This window comes from Castanea sativa, chromosome 8, assembly GCF_040712315.1.
Source record: "Castanea sativa cultivar Marrone di Chiusa Pesio chromosome 8, ASM4071231v1".
Lineage (NCBI taxonomy): Eukaryota > Viridiplantae > Streptophyta > Magnoliopsida > Fagales > Fagaceae > Castanea > Castanea sativa.
Window position 1 is genome coordinate 4,329,830 of NC_134020.1, and position 19,897 is coordinate 4,349,726.

The 19,897-nt window shown below is 33.4% G+C and overlaps 1 protein-coding gene across 1 annotated transcript; it reads right to left on the reverse strand.

The window, feature by feature from the left end:
• Positions 1-1,643: 1,643 nt before the first annotated feature.
• LOC142605767 (secreted RxLR effector protein 161-like) lies at positions 1,644-10,673 on the reverse strand. The gene is made up of 2 exons (XM_075777206.1): positions 10,118-10,673; positions 1,644-1,687 (listed from the first exon to the last, which is right to left on the reverse strand). The coding sequence occupies exons 1-2, from the start codon at positions 10,671-10,673 to the stop codon at positions 1,644-1,646; spliced, it is 600 nt and encodes a 199-aa protein (XP_075633321.1).
• Between the last annotated feature and the right edge of the window lie 9,224 nt (positions 10,674-19,897).

The following is a 19,897-nucleotide window of genomic DNA, read 5'->3' on the forward strand; positions in this document are numbered from 1 at the left end:
TATGTTTCTGACTATTTAGCTATTAAATAAAAGGCCGCTTGGGGCTGTTTCTCAAAAAAAATATTCAAATCATGCTATGTAATAGAATAATATTATATTCATATACACTATCTTTAATTCTTCATAATGCAATAGGATAACTGTTGAATAAAATTATATACTTTACTAGAGGTTATATAGACACATACCTTTGGTGGAATAGATCACCAAATGCCCGGATCTTATCCTTTGCTTGCTTTACAAACTCCTCACAATCTCCTTTGTGGATCACCTCCAAGTCGTAGGAGAGGCTACTAGAGTCTCTCCTAATTTCCACCCTCCAAATTCTAGGGAACAATTGATGGTGTCCTAGAGAGATGGCTTATTTTGAGAGAGCACTCAAAACTATACGTATGTTCACTCACTGTGTCTATCATCATCTTTTTAACTGATATAGGAGTATTTTAAATACTAGTAGAGATTCACTTATTATCAGATATATGTGATCCCTAAAAGATCTCATCTGATAAATTTAAATTACTCCTCTACTGATATTGATAACTCATATCAATATTTGTTAAGTTTAAATTACCCCACTACTGATATTGATAACTCATATCAATATCAGTTAGTTTAAATTTAAACTTACTTATCAAATAGCCCATGTGGACGATCCATGGGCCATGGTTTATGGGTTGGGTCAAAACCAGCCCAATTTCTAACATCTCCCACTCGTCCACACTGGGCACTACAGTAAAAAATGGCTCCTCTCAATCTCTTGTCCAATCCTCTCTTTATATAGAAAAATGGAGTGTGCGACCTAACGAGAAGGTGTAGGGTAGGAGTACTATATTAAGTCACCATCTAAACTAACATAGTACATCACTCATAATATCTCGTCTATGCCCTAGATTATTTAATCACACCCAATCAAGTTTCTTTAATCCCTCATGAGTTCAAAAAATAAACTCAAAGCAACACTTGATTCTATACAATATAATATGCTCATGATTATGTTGAAAAACAAATTCCTCATAATCGCCCGGGCTATGAGCCATAAAATAAATTGTGTTCTAAATAATCTTCCCCAGACACTCATGTCAATTCATTCACACTTGACCGCTTTTCCAAACATGCTCCGTGAGACCGTATATATCATGGCCCTGAGATGACATGCTAAAGTAGCGACATCAGGCATTCACTTCATGACATAGTTCTAGGTCGAAAAAGGGCACAAAATGGACCATATAATGGTCGACTAGGGCTCACATAGTGACGGAGTAAGGATATATCCAATCACTTCCTTAATTGGTCGGCTATAGCACATACAGTATAATTTGTATGCTACGGTGGAGCTCCCACTCAACTAGGCTTGTCACACTCAAACACCGTACAAATCTTAGTCCAATTGCCACAGAGGCAACCAACCTGAGTTTCTTATCACAGTTACACACCAAGTTCATGTCCAAGATCTCACATTTGGCTCTATTCAGGCTTCATGAAGTTGTGGATACACTTCAAGTGCGACTCCCATAAGTCTCATCTTAGCCTAACTAAGGCGACATTCATTATATTATCTTGCACGGCTCCCTAAGCGTCAATATAATCACTTACTTGATTTACAAAAAAACAAAGTGATCACTATGTCTCATCTTGCTCGCTACTCAAGCACTAGCTTGATCGTCTATGTGAGTAGACTGATCTAAGCCTGGTGACATATTCTCAAATAATTTGTGCTCAATATGCAATATCAATCACATCACAAGATGAATCAAAATGAATAACATCATTATTGCATAAAGTATGAATAAGCATAAATGTCCATAAGGTATCCAAAAACATATCAAATCCTACAAAGTCCCAAACTCCTAACATGAGCCTGAAAGGCATCTCTAGCAATGGCTTTAGTAAGTGGATTAGCCACCATCCTGCTAGTGGAGATATGTTGGAGGATCACCTCTCCTTGTGTAATAGCAAGACGAATGTAGTTATAATGAGTCTGTATGTGTTTGCTTTTGCTAGATACTTAAGATCTTTAGCATGAGCCAAGGCTGTCATGAAGGAAAAATTCTAGTTTTGTATCTCATACAAAACCCACAGCGGAAGCAACGAACTAGGATCTATTTCATTCATGATTGATAACATGCACCATGTAAATTTCAGAATTTAAGAACAAGATAGCGTACCTTGGTGTGGAGAAATTCAAAACAAAAATTAGAAGCACTTGGGAACACTTTTAATCTTCACTCCAATTCCACTTTACGCCCAAGATGTGTGGTCTCTCAATCAGTTTTCAAAGGGAGAATGAAAGTGTGTCTCACACTCTCTCACACACCGTTTTTTTTTTCTTTTCTAATCTCTTCTTATAAAAATTCTGTATGTTTCTCCCTTTATAACTAACTGATTATCTAATTGGGCTGGCCTATTGAGCCTTTCCAATTGGGCTTTAGTGTGTGGCTTGGAGTGGGACCAAAAGGGACCAATAAGACACTAGCTCCAATGGGCCTTGGACTTTTCCGTCAACTCTTGACAAGCCCAAAGTTACCATTAATTATATTTAATACCACTATATAAATATAATTGCACTCTAGGCCTTATTAATAAATTATATCCCAAGACTTTATTATGCATGCAACCCCTTCATTAAAATATTCGTAGTAATCCAAAGTCATGAATATAGACTGCCACTTTGAAGATTACTACATCTTAATCCTTGAGTACACAGTTTAATCCTTTATATTATTCGTCATATATTTATGAAATCCAATTTCATAAATATATACTTTAGTAACTCCTTACTAAAGTGGTTGGGCCCAACACTCTGAATAACTAAATCCATTAAACTTATCTCAAGGGAATATTTTGTATCTCCATTAAGAGACTATGAATTCCATCTTGAGAATATATGTCCCATCAACACTAAATGCGGATGCCCAACATACTGAGGTTTTGACCGTAACTAATAGATCTCACTCCTGATATATCAAAGCAACCTACATCTCATGATCAGGTCCATTATTCTCTCGGTGGATTTAGAGTTGATGTAAATAGAAGTCGTGAGATTTATTATTCATTTGACAGTCGTTAGGAGAATAATAAATCTCTTAGCGGTCCAGTTCAATATGTCTTAACTCTTAAAACATATCAACATATCAACTAGAAGTCTCCACTTCCATGATCAAGACAAATCATCTTAGTTGATATGTTATAGTCTTCGCAGATGAAACGCCCAATTTCATCACCGACTATGAACTAAACTTCTGAGTTTACAAAGAACTTGTGATTTATATCTTCTGTGACTTTTCACATAAATCACATACAATGCATCTCATGGACTATGATAATGTCTTAATTCATTTATAGATAGTCTCATATAATTAAACAATTTAATTATTAAATACATGCCAATAAATTGGGTTTTAGGGCATAAACCCCAACAATCTCCCACTTGCCCTCAAAGACAATTTATCATATATCTGACACTTATTTCCCTTTAGAGTAATTCATAATCACTCTAAGGCAAGGCTTGGAAACAAGTTATAGCCAAATTTATTGCATAAATTATCTTTTCTACTACTACTATTTCTCATGTACTCATATCTCTCTAATGAGAAGATATCATTTACACTTAATGTGTATCTTCACCACCTAGAGTGAACATATATCTTGAAGTTCAATTTCATAATGTGTATCTTCACCACCAAGGATGAACACATATCTTGAAATCCAACTTCATGAATCACAATCAAACTACAAATTAGTATTTGCACATCCAGTAATAATCAAAACTTCACTTCTGTGGACAAGCATATAACACCTCATTCCCATAAGATATTTGAGTATATGCTTTACTCCCACTAACTTAAGTGATCTTTGATTCAATTGATATTTGCTTACTATGTCCACCGTAAAATAGATATTTAGCCTAGCATGTAGCATAGCATAAAGACTTCCTATCTTTTTGATATAAGGAACCGTCTTAATATGCTCTTCCTTTTATATGTCTTAGGACCACAATCCTATATAAAGGAACTTCAAACTTAAAAAGAAAGAATCCTTTCTTGAAGTATTATATGCTATACTTGGCTAGAATCTAATCTATTTAAGCAGTTTGAGATAGACCCAACATCCTAATTTCTGAATTATAACAAAATTTAATTCTTAGGATGTGACCAGTCTTTCCTAAGTACTTTATATCAAACAGGACTAGACAACCAAAAACACATTGATGACAATAAATCAACATCATTCTAAATGATTAGAATGTCATCAACATACATTAAGAAATTTATTATTCTATATAGCTACACACACATAAGGCCTTTTAATATTTGATCAAAATCAAACAATTTGATTTCTTGATCAAAGATAATATTTTATGATTTAGATGCTTGCTTTAATCCTTAAATGGAATTTAAGGAACTTGCAATCTAAATACTACCGTTTCTTTGCTATGTACAAGTCTAGTTACATCATATAGATGTCTTTCTCAAGATTGCTACTAAAAGAAGCTTTCTTGATATCTATTGCTATATTTCATCCAAATAAAATATAATGGATAAGAGAATCTAGATAGAGTCAAACTTGACTCTTGGTGAAAAAATCTTTTCATAGTCGAACCATTTCGTTCTGAATAAATATTTTCACCATTAGTCTTGACTTTGAAGGTTTGCACCTTCAAATCTATCAATCTCAATTTTTCTTGTAGACCTATTTGAGAACAATAGGCTTAATTCCATTAGGCTCCTCTACAAGTTCTAGACTTTAAATAGAATCTAATTCTATTTACATAACCTTGATCCAGTAATCCATATTTTTATCATCTATTGCCTCAACGTAGGACCGATGATCCAATTCATATCCTTGCAGAATGACTTCAAAAGTTTATTCCAAAAGTATGAATTTATTTGATAATTGATAATCCTCCCACTACGATATTGTATTGGTGTATTAGCTATATATCTAGAATAATTCCTTGTGATTTATCTAATACAACCATCTCATTTCTAAACGTATTTCATAGTTGTCTTACAACAAATTCTGACATTTTTCTTCTAGAACGATTCTATGTATAGCTTTAAGATTATTTACATAGTCATCATCAAGAACTTTGTATTTGTACTTTACAAACATCTTATCTTCATTATGACTACCAAAACAATCTTTTGAAATTCCTTTTGGATACCCAACATAAACAACACACATTTTTCTACCTTTTGATTTCATTTTGTTAGACTTACTTTCTAGCACAAGTGCTGGACATCCCCAAAAGTAGAAGTATCATATACTAGGTTTTTTACCTAATCCACAATTTGACAAATGTCTTAAGAACAAACTTTTGAAATCAATTTTAGAAAATGTATAGTAATACATAGAGTATATCTCCAAAAGAAATAAGGAAATGGAAATACTTATCATGTACTTTACTATTTCTAAAAGAGTCTTATTCCTCCTTTATGTATGCACTGACTTAAAGAAGTCATTGATATTATATTCATTTACAATAAAGGAACCCTAGATCATATTATCATCTAAATAGAATTCATAGATTGAGAATTTAACAAGATAATGGTTCTAAAAACCCATCTTTCACCAATCTTGAATATCATTTAGATTAATAAGATCTAGACAAAAGTGCCAAAAACATACAATACCAAAGGATGAAAACTTTCTCTTTAAAAAGTAAAACACGTAAATCTCCATCTAGAAAACAATCATGGACAAAACTTAGCTCTACCAAAACGGAAACACTTTCCTTTTGGTCATACTTTTGAGTCTAATTTCCTTTTGGCAACTACTAGGGCAAATAGCTTGCCCAACTGTTTGGTATTTTAATTCCTCTTCTTACCACCTTTTCCTTTTGGTCTAGGCTAAGAATTTGATTAAATCATATTGATCCTAGCCTTAGCTTTTAGGATGTCTTCCGTTGTGTAGAACTCACTCATCAATTCAGATAATATAAAAGAAATTTATTTTCAAAACAATCTGAATTGGTCAAATGATTCTAACATGGACTTATGGATCATATCCATATGAGATTAACATTTAATCTCTACATCCAAGAATTCCAATTCATTTTAAAATGAAAATATTTTCATAAAATGATATAGAATTGGAACTACTTAAGCTTTTTCTTGGCACTAAATATGACTTATATTAAATATCGTCTAGTAGCACGATATTTCATACCAAACATCTCATTTAAACTTAATACAAAGTCTAAGTCTAGTACTAACTCTTGCATCTCATGCTGTAGCACATTTGAGATAAAAGCCAATGTAACATATTAGCATTTCAATGGAGATTATGATCATATCATAAGCCATCTTCCATCAATGCATCATGCATAGGAAATTATGATAATGCTGAATTGAAACATATATATGTACTTCAACTCCTTAAGCACCATGTCCAAAATATCTTAGTTAATGTGATTCAATAAAAAAAAATAGTTAGAGAACAAAAATTTATGGCAACTTCAATTCGAGACTATGAACATAATTACAGGGACATTATATTTTGCATCTATAACCATATAGTATAAAACCCGAAAAACATACTATACTAGGTGCAACGACAACCTAATCTCGCAATTAATATTCCTCAGCATAGAGTGAATACCAACTACTACGATTAGGCGAGAATTACTCTCATTATTAATGCTATCATGGTAACTCTTACCAAACAAAATAATTTGCCGCTATTTCTTTGACCTCTAAGTGATAATAGCAAGAACTCAGCATAGAGAATACTATCAAACTTAGTCTAGTGTACACCATTACCTAGAATCACGTGTAGCCACATTTCATCCCCTTAAACAGGTTTATTATGTAGTGCCATGATACAAAACACCCTCCGCATGGAATGCAAAGCTCGAGGCTAAGACAAGGTGTTTGATCAAACTACTATAAACCAAGAAATTCAATCATGTAGTACCATGAAATAAATACTCTCCGCATGGAATGCTAAGCTCGAAGCAAAGACAAAGTATATATTTCACACTACTATGAACCAACAATGGAGGCCGTGAGATCCAACCCTTGTATCTCTCTCCCACTAGAAATTTTAAAACAAGTGGATTGTCCTAAAAACATTGTGATCTAATCACAAATTTAACCCTACACATCAAATGTGTTTAATTGTTTAAATTCGATGTGATGTTACTAAGTCACGTCACTTTAGTGTAACGAACATTCGCTTAATCACAAAGAAGTTTAACCTTGTAATCCGTGAAGTAAATACCCTCCGCATGGAATGCAAGACTCGAAGTCAAGACAAGGTATTTATTCACATTACAATAAACTTAACAAAAGGGTTATTTAAGCACTCCCACTCATTATTTGGGTTTTTTTCTTAAATAATTATGATCCCATCACAACTAATAACCTTACACTTGTTCAAGACTCTAATCTCATTAGAATCACTAACTAAAATGGAAGTCCTAAACTATTTAGGATTCCTTAAACACTAATGAATCAAAAATTAGTTATATAAAACTCTCTCCTTAATTTACTAAATAAAAGATTCTAATCTCATTAGAAACTATATAACTTTTTAATTAGAATTTTAATCTCATTAAAACCCTCTAATTAAAATAAATTAAGGACTTTTAATCATAAAACAATTTAGGACTAAGAGTTCTATTTAACTAACATCTTTGATCTCAGTAGGTCTTTTAGTTAGATAATGATTAATAAATATCCTTAACTTTTAAGAACTATAAAATTAATCATATAGCCTTGCTTTTATTAAAGTTTTAACACTTAGTCAAAAACAAGTGAAAATTCAAAATTCAGTGCCTTTGATCGGTCGAAAGGAATTCTCGATCGATCGGGACTCGCAAAACTGATTTTTTCAGAATTTTCAGGTAACCGTTTTTGACATCTTCATTGTTCTGCCATCAAAAACACTTTTTGATTTTATCAACGAAGATTTACAGATCAAGAACCATAATAATGCTAGACACGTGAAAAAATATAATCCTAATCTCATTAGGAATAAATTTCATTAAACTAGCATTAATATATATAAATATATATATAACGTAATAAAAAAAAACCCTTATTACATATAAAAATTCATATTATATTATATCTAATATAATATACAAATTAATATATGTAATATATAATTATTACACTATATAATATAATATAATATAATATACCTATATATGTACTTTACATATATATATATATATATATATATATATATATATATATATATATTATATATTATGGTGCTATCAGATGGTGGAATTGTCCTTATACAAATTCTATTCATTCATGGCCAAAAAGCATTTGGACAAAAACAATTCAACCGTGGGCCACAATCTTGTCTTATTCTAAATGAAAATAGATGCATGAAGTCAAGCCATTAAACTAGATGCATCAACCGTGGGCCATCACCAACCATGCAAAGAAATTGGTCAAACCATGCAATGGACAAAAATCCATTCAACCGTGCAATTAAGAACCCAGGCAGTGAATTTCACCAAAAGGCAGTTATTGAAATTCAATAACGGTTTGCCGTGCGTTAACAAAAGCAAACGCACAAACAGTTATTGAAGTTCAATAACTGTTTCCTTGGCATTAATCAATGACCGCACAACCAATCTCACTTGGTGATATATATACACGCATTCTATGAATATTTTTCCATTAATGGTTATAGAATCAATGACCCATTCGTGCACAAGCATAACAATATATCACATATATTTATCAATGCACACAAAATTTATGGAACAATATTTTTATGCAGAAATTTGAAAAACACAAAGATAACGGTTTTCTTAAATTCTAAAATTCAATCACATGCTATACAATCATGATATGAAACCGCGACTACGTAAATTTTAAATTTAAGAACAAGAGCAATGTTAACTCATGGTGTGGAGAAATTCAAAACAAAAATTAAGACTTGGGAACACTTTTAATCTTCACTCCAATTCCACTTTACGCCCAAGAGATGTGTGGTCTCTCAATCAGCTTTCAAAGGGAGAATGAAAGTGTGTCTCACACTCTCTCACACACCGTTTTTTTTCTTTTCTAATCTCTTCTTATAAAAATTTCGTACGTTTCTCCCTTTATAACTAATGATTATCTAATCGCCTGGCCTATCGAGCCTTTCCAATTGGCTTTAGTGGTGTGGCTTGGAGTGGGGACCAAAAGGGACCCGATAAGACACTAGCTCCAATGGGCCTTGGACTTTTCCGTCAAACTCTTGACAAGCCCAAAGTTACCATTAATTATATTTAATACCACTATATAAATATAATTGCACTCCAGCCTTATTAATAAATTATATCCTAAGACTTTATTATGCAACCCCTTCATTAAAATATTCGTAAGAATCCAAAGTCGTGAATATAGATCGCCACTTTGAAGATTACTACATCTTAATCTCGAGTACCAGGTTTAATCATTTATATTATTCGTCATATATTTATGAAATCCAATTTCATAAATATATACTTTAGTAACTCCTTACTAAAGTGGTTGGGCCCAACACTCTGAATAACTAAATCCATTAAACTTATCTCAAGGGAATATTTTGTATCTCCATTAAGAGACTATGAATTCCATCTTGAGAATATATGTCCCATCAACACTAAATGCGGATGCCCAACATACTGAGGTTTTGACCGTAACTAATAGATCTCGCACTCGATATATCAAAGCAACCTACATCTCATGATCAGGTCCATTATTCTCTCAGGATTTAGAGTTGATGTAAATAGAAGTCGTGAGATTTATTATTCATTTGACAGTCGTTAGGAGAATAATAAATCTCTTAGCGGTCCAGTTCAATATGTCTTAACTCTTAAAACATATCAACATATCAACTAGAAGTCTCCACTTCCATGATCAAGACAAATCATCTTAGTTGATATGTTATAGTCTTCGCAGATGAAACGCCCAATTTCATCACCGACTATGAACTAAACTTCTGAGTTTACAAAGAACTTGTGATTTATATCTTCTGTGACTTTTCACATAAATCACATACAATGCATCTCATGGACTATGATAATGTCTTAATTCATTTATAGATAGTCTCATATAATTAAACAATTTAATTATTAAATACATGCCAATAAATTGGGTTTTAGGGCATAAACCCCAACATGTCATACTATCACAATACATCTTTACAGCTTCATCTGCAAGAAATGTCACCTTTAGGCTTTGGAAAAATCTCTTTAACCAAACAGCTTCTTGTGCTGCTGCTGAACAAGCAACATACTTAAACTCCATTGTGGATAAAGAAATGCAAGACTGTTTCTTACTACACCAAGAGATAGCTGCACCACTAAGTAGAAATGCATAACCTGTAGTGGACTTGTTCTCATCTCTATCACTGGCCCAGTCAGCATTAGAATAACCTCTCAATCTCAAATCTCCACCCTGATAGCAAAGAATGAGATCCAATGTCCCACGAAGGTATCGAAAAATCCTCTTAACTGCTTGCCAATAAACAGGTCTTGGATTACTTTGATAACGACTAACCATACCAACTACAAAACAGATGTCTGGTCGAGTACACAACATAGCATACATCAGACTTCCAACTGCACTTGCATAGGGAACTCTTGTCATTTCTCTCTTTTCCTTTTCTGATTTAGGGCAATTTTCAAGGCTTAATGTATGTCCCTTCTCAATTGGAGTGTCTATGGGTTTGGAATTATGCATACGGAATCACTCTAAAATCATCTTTATGTAAGTTTCTTGAGACAAACCAAGAAGCTTCTTTGAGCGATCCCTGAAGATCTTAACTCCAAGCACATAATTAGCCTCACCCATGTCCTTCATTTCAAAAATAGAGGACAACCACCTTTTGGTGGTGACAATCATCTCCATATCATTTCCAGCCAACAAAATGTCATCCACATACAAAGACAGGATAAGTAAACTCTTTCCTGATCATTTGACATACACACAATGATCTTCTTCCATCATTTCAAAACCAATCGAAATAATGGCCTTATGAAATTTGAAATACCATTGTCTAGACGTTTGCTTTAGGCCATAAATGGAACACTTAAGGTGGCACACTTTACGCCCTTGTTCCTTGACCTCAAAGCCAATAGGTTGATCCATATAGATCTCGTCATCTAGTTCTCCATTGAGAAATGCAGTCTTCACATCCATTTGGAAGAGTTCCAAATCCAAATGTGCAACAATAGCTAGAATAAGGCGAATAGAGACGAATCTCACTACTGGGGAGAAAGTCTCGTCATAGTCTATCCCTTCTCTTTGGGTATAGCCTTTCACCACGAGACGAGCCTTATATTTTTCAATTGATCCATCTGCCTTGCGCTTTATTTTTAAGACCCACTTGTTTCCAATGGTCTTGCGCCCAGGCGGAAGGTCAACCAACTCTCAAACTTGATTCTTTGCCATAGAATCCATCTCATCCCTCATAGCAACTATCCATTCATGTGAAGTAGGTGAAGCTAATGCTTCCTCATAGGAAGCAGGCTCATCAAGGTCCAGTGAATCACATATAAACAATTCCCCCTCAATCTCAAAATGACGATGGGGAATAGTTCTATGTTCACTTCTACATACCTTAGATACTTGTGTGTCACTATCTAGCAATTTGCTCCCACTAGGAGCCAAATCACTCCCACTATCTTTGGCGATTTCAGGATGAAGTTGTGATTCTCCACCCCGCCCAAAGATGGTATGACACCTTCAAGTTCCTGCAGCTCATAAAGCTGAAGACCTTGTTTTGCTTCACTGATGCTTGGAAAATCATTTTCAATGAAGTTGACATCACGAGACTCTATCTCAGTCATTCCACTATCAGAATGTTCACCATACATTACATACCCCTTTGAGCTTTCTGAATATCTTTTAAAGATTTTCTTACTTGCTCTAGGGCCCAATTTCCCATACTTATGGGAAGTACTGTGAACAAAACCTGCACAACCCCAAGGCCGCAAGTTTTCTGAATTGGGTTTTACACCAGTCCATAACTCATATGGTGTTGTGGGAACTGACTTAGAAGGCACACGGTTAAGGATGTAGGCAGCAGTTAACAATGCATCCCCCCAAAACGAAATTGAAAGGTTAGTTTGTGCCATCATCGATCTAACCATCTCTAATAGAGTACGATTCCTTCTCTTTGCAACACCATTTTGTTGTGGAGTGCCAGGAATCGTCAATTTCCTGCATATCCTTTTTTCCTCACACGGTTCCTAAAACTGTTTAGACAAATATTCACGACCCCTATCAGTTTGAAAAACCTTTAGGTTCCTTTCTTTCTGATTCTCAACCTCTGCCACAAAGCGCTTAAAGCAATCTAATGCTTCAAAGCGATGGGAGATCAGATAGACATAACTAAAACGTGAATAGTCATCTATAAATGTGAGAAAATAAGAGGCGCCATGGCGTGCCTTAACATTCATAAGTCCACTTATGTCCGAATGGACTAATTCCAAAGGATGAGTTGCCCTTGAAGCCTTACCAAAAGGCTTCCTACAGGCCTTTCCAGCTAGACAAGGTTCACACATAGGTAGGCTTACATTAGTGATAGACCTCAATAGGCCTTCTCTAGCTAGTCTAGCCAATCTATCTTTTCCTATGTGTCCAAGTCTAGCATGCCACATTATAGAATCAGAAACATCGTCATTATGAGAAGTAAAAGAAAAAGAGGAATGATCTAAATCCAACATAAAGAAATTATTAGATAAATAACCATGTCCATACAAGGTTTTATTTAAATAAAAATCTAACTAAGGACCATCGAAAGGGAAACTAAATCCAAGTCTAAGCATAGTAAGTACTGAAAATAGATTACATTGGACACCAGGTGCATGAAGTACATCATGAAGAAGTAACGTACGTCCCAGACGCAATTTGAGCTGGTAGGTTCCAACTCCTATGACTTCTTCTTGAGCTCCGTTACCCAAAATAACGTACTGTGTGCCTATTGGTATCTTTTTGTAATCCACACACCCAACTCTATCTCTGGCTATATGTTTGGTTGCTCCTGAATCTACAATCCACCCAAGAATAGTATGAGCAACAAAAACATGTGTACAAACATAAGTAATAGCAGAGTTGTTAAGAAAGGATACCTTCTTCGGCTCAGTGCACTCACGAGCAAAGTGACCCTTCTTACCACAGTTTTAGCACTTAATCTTTGCCTTGTCCTTCTTAGCATGCTTGCCCTTTTGGCGCTTTGCTATCTTGCCTTCTTTAGGCCCAAGGTTACCAACTCCTTTGGCATTCCTCCCTTGTCCTTTGCGTTTAGGCCTGAATGCCTTCCACTGCCCAGATTGGGCGACAAGAAGGGTGTTTTGGTGCGCCCCTATGCGCTCTGCCTCAAGCTCAAGATGACGAGAAATATCAGCAAAAGTCTTGATATTCTCACCATGTGTCAAAACAAGCTTCATTTGCCCCTAAGTAGGTTTAGGCAGTGAACGTATCACTGCTGTAACCTATTGTTCATCAGAGAGATTATTGCCAGCAGCCTTTAGGTCATGGATCAATGCTGACATTGTCCTTAGATGTTCAGCTATGCTATGTTTAGAATCCATAACATATTGCTCAAACTTCAAAGTAAGAGCTCGCAACCTAGTTGTTGAAGTCCCTCCATAGGCAATCTTAAGCTGGTTCCACATCTCTTGGGCATTTGGGTAGTTCTCAAACTCCCCAATAAGATCATTGTGCATGCTACTCAACATAGTGAAGCATGCACAACGATCTTTCTTAACCCAAGACTCATAGGCCTCTAAGTCATGGCAATGTTGGGCAGTATTCCCATTTTCAGGTCGCATCATCACATAGGTTGGGGTTTCAAGGACCTCTTGTTCATTAAGCAGATATTGAATTTTTCTATGCCACATATCATAGTTGGTTCCATCTAGTTTTTCTCCCTTAGTTAGATCAACAACTACATTCTTAGTGGCCATGTTCACTACATTCATTTACACAAGTTGACATTAGCACATACATTTTTAAATTTTATTTCCAAAAATCCAACTAGACCACGATATTCCTTTCTACATAGTGACATCGAAAATTTCGCTAAGCTCATAATTATCTCTCACTATGTAAATTGGAATAACACATCTAATTGATTTTTAAATAAAATTTTGTGAAGAACAAAACATCACACCATCCACATATTAAATTATACATATAACATGTGTCCATACATCTTTGTGCACAACACATTGTGCATGGGCTCCACTATAAACCCTATTGGTAATTTCATACAACATGCTAAGACAAAATTTGAAAATTATAGGTAACCGTGAAACACATCCCCTTACATGGCTTCCAAAATTAAATTACATAGCCTTAAATTACATTGCAAAAAATAATGGCCCAAAAAATTGCCAAAAAACATTGGCCTAAAAAATTACGTATTTAAGTACCCTACTACAAAGATTCTATTTGTAATTAAAAATTGGGGATGCCATGTTACCAAATAATTTCAAAAATTGTCTTATCCATCCACAATAACAATAAATAAAAATATACATGTTGCATAAATTACCAATATAATCTCTAACAATAGAGATGAGTCAAAAAATCTCACAAACCCTTTGGCCACATATTCATCAATGCATTCATATAATATCAATTCAATCATATCACAATATGTTAAAAAGACATCATAAATTAATTCAAAAATTAAAACCATGCATAATTATAGAGAAAATTAGAAAACTAATCTTACAATTTTCTCATACTACCACAATTCTATTTTAACATCACAGTAAAAAAAAACCACTACAATTTACATATATGTCATGTTAGAAAAAAATGTGGTCTAAACAAAATTAAGAATATATAGTGTTTTACAATAAATTAAAATAAATAATAAAAAAACCCACTGTGCATGTTATAACATTTAATTTTGATATAATTTTCTATATTGTTATAACCCAATTACTTTGTAAACTATATTACAAATTCACACAGCATTTGTAAATAACATTATAAATCCACACAGGCCACGCGGCACAATTTCCTTATCAAAACAAATCCACACAGGCCATGTGCCTTATCAAAAGTGTAACTAATACACTAAAGTGGGGCCCTTTATTTGTGTGCAACTAAAACAAGGACAAAAAGAAGATGCGTTCAAGTGTAGGTAATACACTACATCAACGTGGGCTCTATTATTTTATAATTTTTTTTTTTTAGGTGACTACTTAAACCATCAGTGGTTACGTGGGCTCTCCAGGACTCATGGCCAAAACAAATATTGGTCCGTGAATAGTGAATACAAAGTTATTGACTTGGTCCTCTGTAATACTCACAGTACGTGGCTTACAAATTTTTATGGTGTTCCATTTTAATCACAACTTTATCATTTAAAGTTTAAATTAAAGCATGCAAACAATCAAAAAAAATTACAGCTTTTTATTTTTCTCTCTACATGCTATAACATGCTTCTAAAAATTACAGATCTGAAAATTAAAAATTACTTAAACTTTTAATTTTTTTAAGCATGCATATAAGATTACATATATTAGAGATCATGGCATCATTCAAGAATGAAAACAAGCATAAAATGCCCAGATCATAAAATAGCTATGATACCAATGTTGAATAAAATTATATATTTTACTATAGGTCATATAGACACATACCTTTGGTGGAATAGATCACCAAATACCCAAATCTTGTCCTTTGCTTGCTTTACAAACTCCTCATGATCTCTTTTGTGGAACACCTCCAAGTCGCAGGAGAGGCTACTAGAGTCTCTCCTAATTTCCACGCTCCAAATTCTAGGGAACAATTGATGGTGTCCTAGAGAGATGACTTATTTTGAGAGAGCACTCAAAACTATACGTATGTTCACTCACTGTGTCTATCATCATCTTTTTAACTGATATAGGAGTATTTTAAATACTAGTAGAGATTCACTTACTATCGGATATATGTGATCCCTAAAAGATCTCATCTGATAAATTTAAATTACTCATCTACTGATATTGATAACTCATATCAATATCTGTTAAGTTTAAATTATCCCACTACTGATATTGATAACTCATATCAATATTAGTTAGTTTAAATTTAAACTTACTTATCAGATAACTCATGTGGCCAATCCATGGGACATGGTTTATGGGTTGGGCCAAAACCAGCCCAATTTCTAACAATAACATTTAACCCAAAAAAAAAACTTAAAACACAAAACTAAATGGCCTTAACCTAAAGTAGAGTTCTAAAAAACACAAAAATTTATCTACCTAAAGTAAAGATGTAAGAAAATAAAATTCACCAAAAAATTAAGAGAGAGAGAGAGAGACAACATTTTTGGTGAGAGAGAGAAACAACATTTTTTGTGAGAGAAAATTATGCATAGAATGGAAGAGAGAATTACAAATATATATAATTCAATTAGATTCCAATTTGAATCTTAATTGAAGTCTAATTTTATGTCATTTGTCATTTCAATTTTCTTAATTTTGGTGCATATATTACTACTCATTGCAAAAATAGAAGATTCCATTTTTTTTTTTTTTTAAATGAATGAAAAGGATTTCATTAAGCAAAATGAAAACATAAAGTGATATAAAAATCTACATCATCAATATCTCTGCGTTTCTCACTTAAACAAATCTCAAATTCATCCTGCATAGGACCTTTTGATTGAGAAAAGAGAAGGTAGGTAATAACTTAAGGGCTAACAAAGCACACTACTACTAAGTTAAGGTTTAGAATTGGGGATCCATATTGTATACTATATTATTGTACACTAAAATAATATATTTAGAGAGTCAGATGCACCTGTTTACTGTCCATTACTTGGGATAGGATTTTGAGGGGGAGTTTTAACTAATTTTGATTAAGGTTTCATTGTCTTATAAAGGCCCATTCTCGCCTCAAGAATTATTACTTCTGGAAGAACAAAAAAAAAATTATTATTAAACTTATTTTACAATCTCTATGTGAGAGACCAGCTCTCAAAAAGAGATTGGCATCGGCACCTCTATTTTTGGGAATTGACTATTGTAGAGTCGCCACTTATTTTTTATATTACAACTTGGCATTGATGTGACTTACTTGGCCCCCAAGCAAATTTCAAATAATTAGTAACTTGTGATCCACGATTAACCCTAGTCAATAGAACCCTTACATGGAAAGGGTCCCTTAAATCACATGCATGTATGAAAATTTTCTCTACAAGAAAATATTCCTCTAGCCCAAGGCACCAAGGTCGGTTCCCTACTACTATAAAATGGTCATAACATTCAGAAAACAAGGTACGCATAATTCATCCCAGCTCTGGCACTCTAAAGTTATAACAATCTCTCTGACTTAACTTTCGGAGGGTATTAGGCCAGTACCACACCGGTACTCTCTTGTAGTCTTTTTCTTTTTGGTGTTGTGCAGGTGTTGTTTCTGGCACGTGAGGACTGTGTAGCCTACTGACTAGTATCTCACATAGTTCCATATAAATATATAAACCTCAACTTCTAAACAAAACACGAATATTTCACATATCAACTGAAAAATCAATATAGAATTTTTTGGATTTTTATTTTGAAAAAAAAATAAATAAATAAAAACATTTACTAGCTTGCAGACATTTAAAAAGTCGTAAACCATACATGCTTCCCAGAAACAGAAACCAAATTTATTCAATACAAATCCAATGAATATAACCAACCTTGGTTGTTGTCGTTGTCTTTAGTAAGTCCAAACAATATCCAAATTTGTTCCCATTGAAATTTTCTTTGAGAAGTCCTATCAATATCTAAGCTTATTCATATGAAATTTTCAATGAGAACTTGTAGAAAATTGGAGCTAGCGGACATTACTGATTTTAATTTAACTAGAAATTAGTGGTTGAAATTGGATTTTTTAAAATTATTTTCAGTTATGATTTATAGCAATTTTACGAGTCTAATGATGATTTTTTTTTCTTCTCTCTGTAGTTTTGAATGTTTTATGGTATTTTGTGAATGGTTTGTTCACTTAATAAATGGAGTTTTATAAGTAAACATTTTAGCATTAAAAAATAAAAGTTCAAGGGGATAATAAGCCATCAATTTTTTTGTTTATGTTTATAAATAATAAAAAACTGTAGAGAAAAGAAAATTAATTTATGGGTTTTGTAAGATTGGGAAGATGGAACTTGTGGTTGGTGGCGTTGTTTGATCTTTTGAAAAGTATTGTGTGTGCGGCTGTTTTTGTGTTTGTACATGGCAGTGTTGATTGGTCACACATGCTGTTTTGGCTTCTTCTTTTTTTAATAAATAAATAGTAAACTACTTTTTTTTTTTTTTAAGAAACAATAGTAAACTACTTAGTCTCTATCATTTACATCATATGTCAATTTATTTAGTCTCTAACTTTTCAATGGTGTCAATTTGATTTTTAACCTTTCAGTGCCACGTCAATCTTGTTTTTATTGTTATTCATTAGATTAAAAATATCTAATGTCAAACAAAATAATAAAAAATTAAATTTTTTGCCACATCTATTGTCAATTGTTCAACCACATTGTAAAAAATAAAAAATAAAAAACCGATTTTATGTTGGCATGTGACTCAAATCACATTTGACAAGAACTAAAAGATTAGACTCACAAGCCAGCTCGAACTTTGCCAAATCGCCTTCATCTTTGGAGCCGATGGCAGAGATGTTGACGAGGTATTGGATGTTTCCATACCAGGCATCACCACCACCTTCGGGATGGGTTTTTAGCCAAATGAGCTAGTTCCACCTTCCATGATATCTCTAGGGGTTTTATTATTTTGGAGATTTGGAATTAAAGGATTTTTTCAGTGTGTGTTGTTGGGCTGGGTGTAGAGATTTTAGAAATTTTAGAAAGTTTTAGGAAGATATGATCTAACTAACTCACACAGGGGTTTCAGTTATTGGTAAAGTATTTGATGGTTAAATAAGAGATCTAAAATTCAATTTCTACTTATATCAAACACCGATGAGTGTCTTGGTTTGATAATACAGAGTTATCATTAGGAGCGGATCTTATAAGTTAAAACTCTATCCAAAAAAAAAAAATCACATGTTAACAAAAATTTGTTTTAAAAAAATAAATAAAAATCTAGTGTAGGTGTACAATGGACAATTGATGTGATAAGAAAAATAATTTTTTATTATTCCATTTGACTAACCAAATTTTTCCATCTAATGGATAACAACAAGGATTAAATTGACACAATAGTTAAAGGTTAGTGAATAAATTAACACAATTGAAAAGTTAAGAATGAAATTAACATATTACCCAAATAATAAGGACCAACCAAGTAATTTACCCATAAATGAATAAATAAATAACTTTGCATTTTTTTTATTTTTTGCAATGATAACTTTGCAATTTAATCTGTACTAGAAGGGGCTGTGTACAAATCAAACATGTAAACTACAAGGGTGTTTATTGCATTTTCCCTTGTTATAAAATGATGAAGTATTGGTGAGTTTTTATTTTATTTTGTTTTTTTTGGCATTATTGAGGTAATTATTTACTAGTATTTCATAATTTATGATTTATATTAAAATTGAAGATAAATTTCCTAGCTAAAACCCTAGCTTTTGCAATAAATCATAGATTATTTGATTGTTTCATTTTATTTTACTTTTTTTTTTTTGCGAATTAATAATTGGACAAGAGACTTGAATCATAAAGGCACAATATTGTGAGAGGGGTGAGGCCGAGTATGGAATAAAGCCTGTGGGCCTAGTCCGAGGAGGAAAAAAGGCCCACTTGCACATCAATCCTTGCCCAACACGTGGATTAGAGTCCGAGAAGGAAAGATAAAGATGCCAACTTCCCGAGGAACCTGAGAAGCAAGCATTCCTCGCGAATTATCGAGCAAGCCACTTACACCAAAGGACAAGAATCCAAAGAAGGTGGAAGAGACGTGTAAGCAAAGAAGAAAGGAAATATCTGGATAAAGTAGTCATCACCTCCTTAT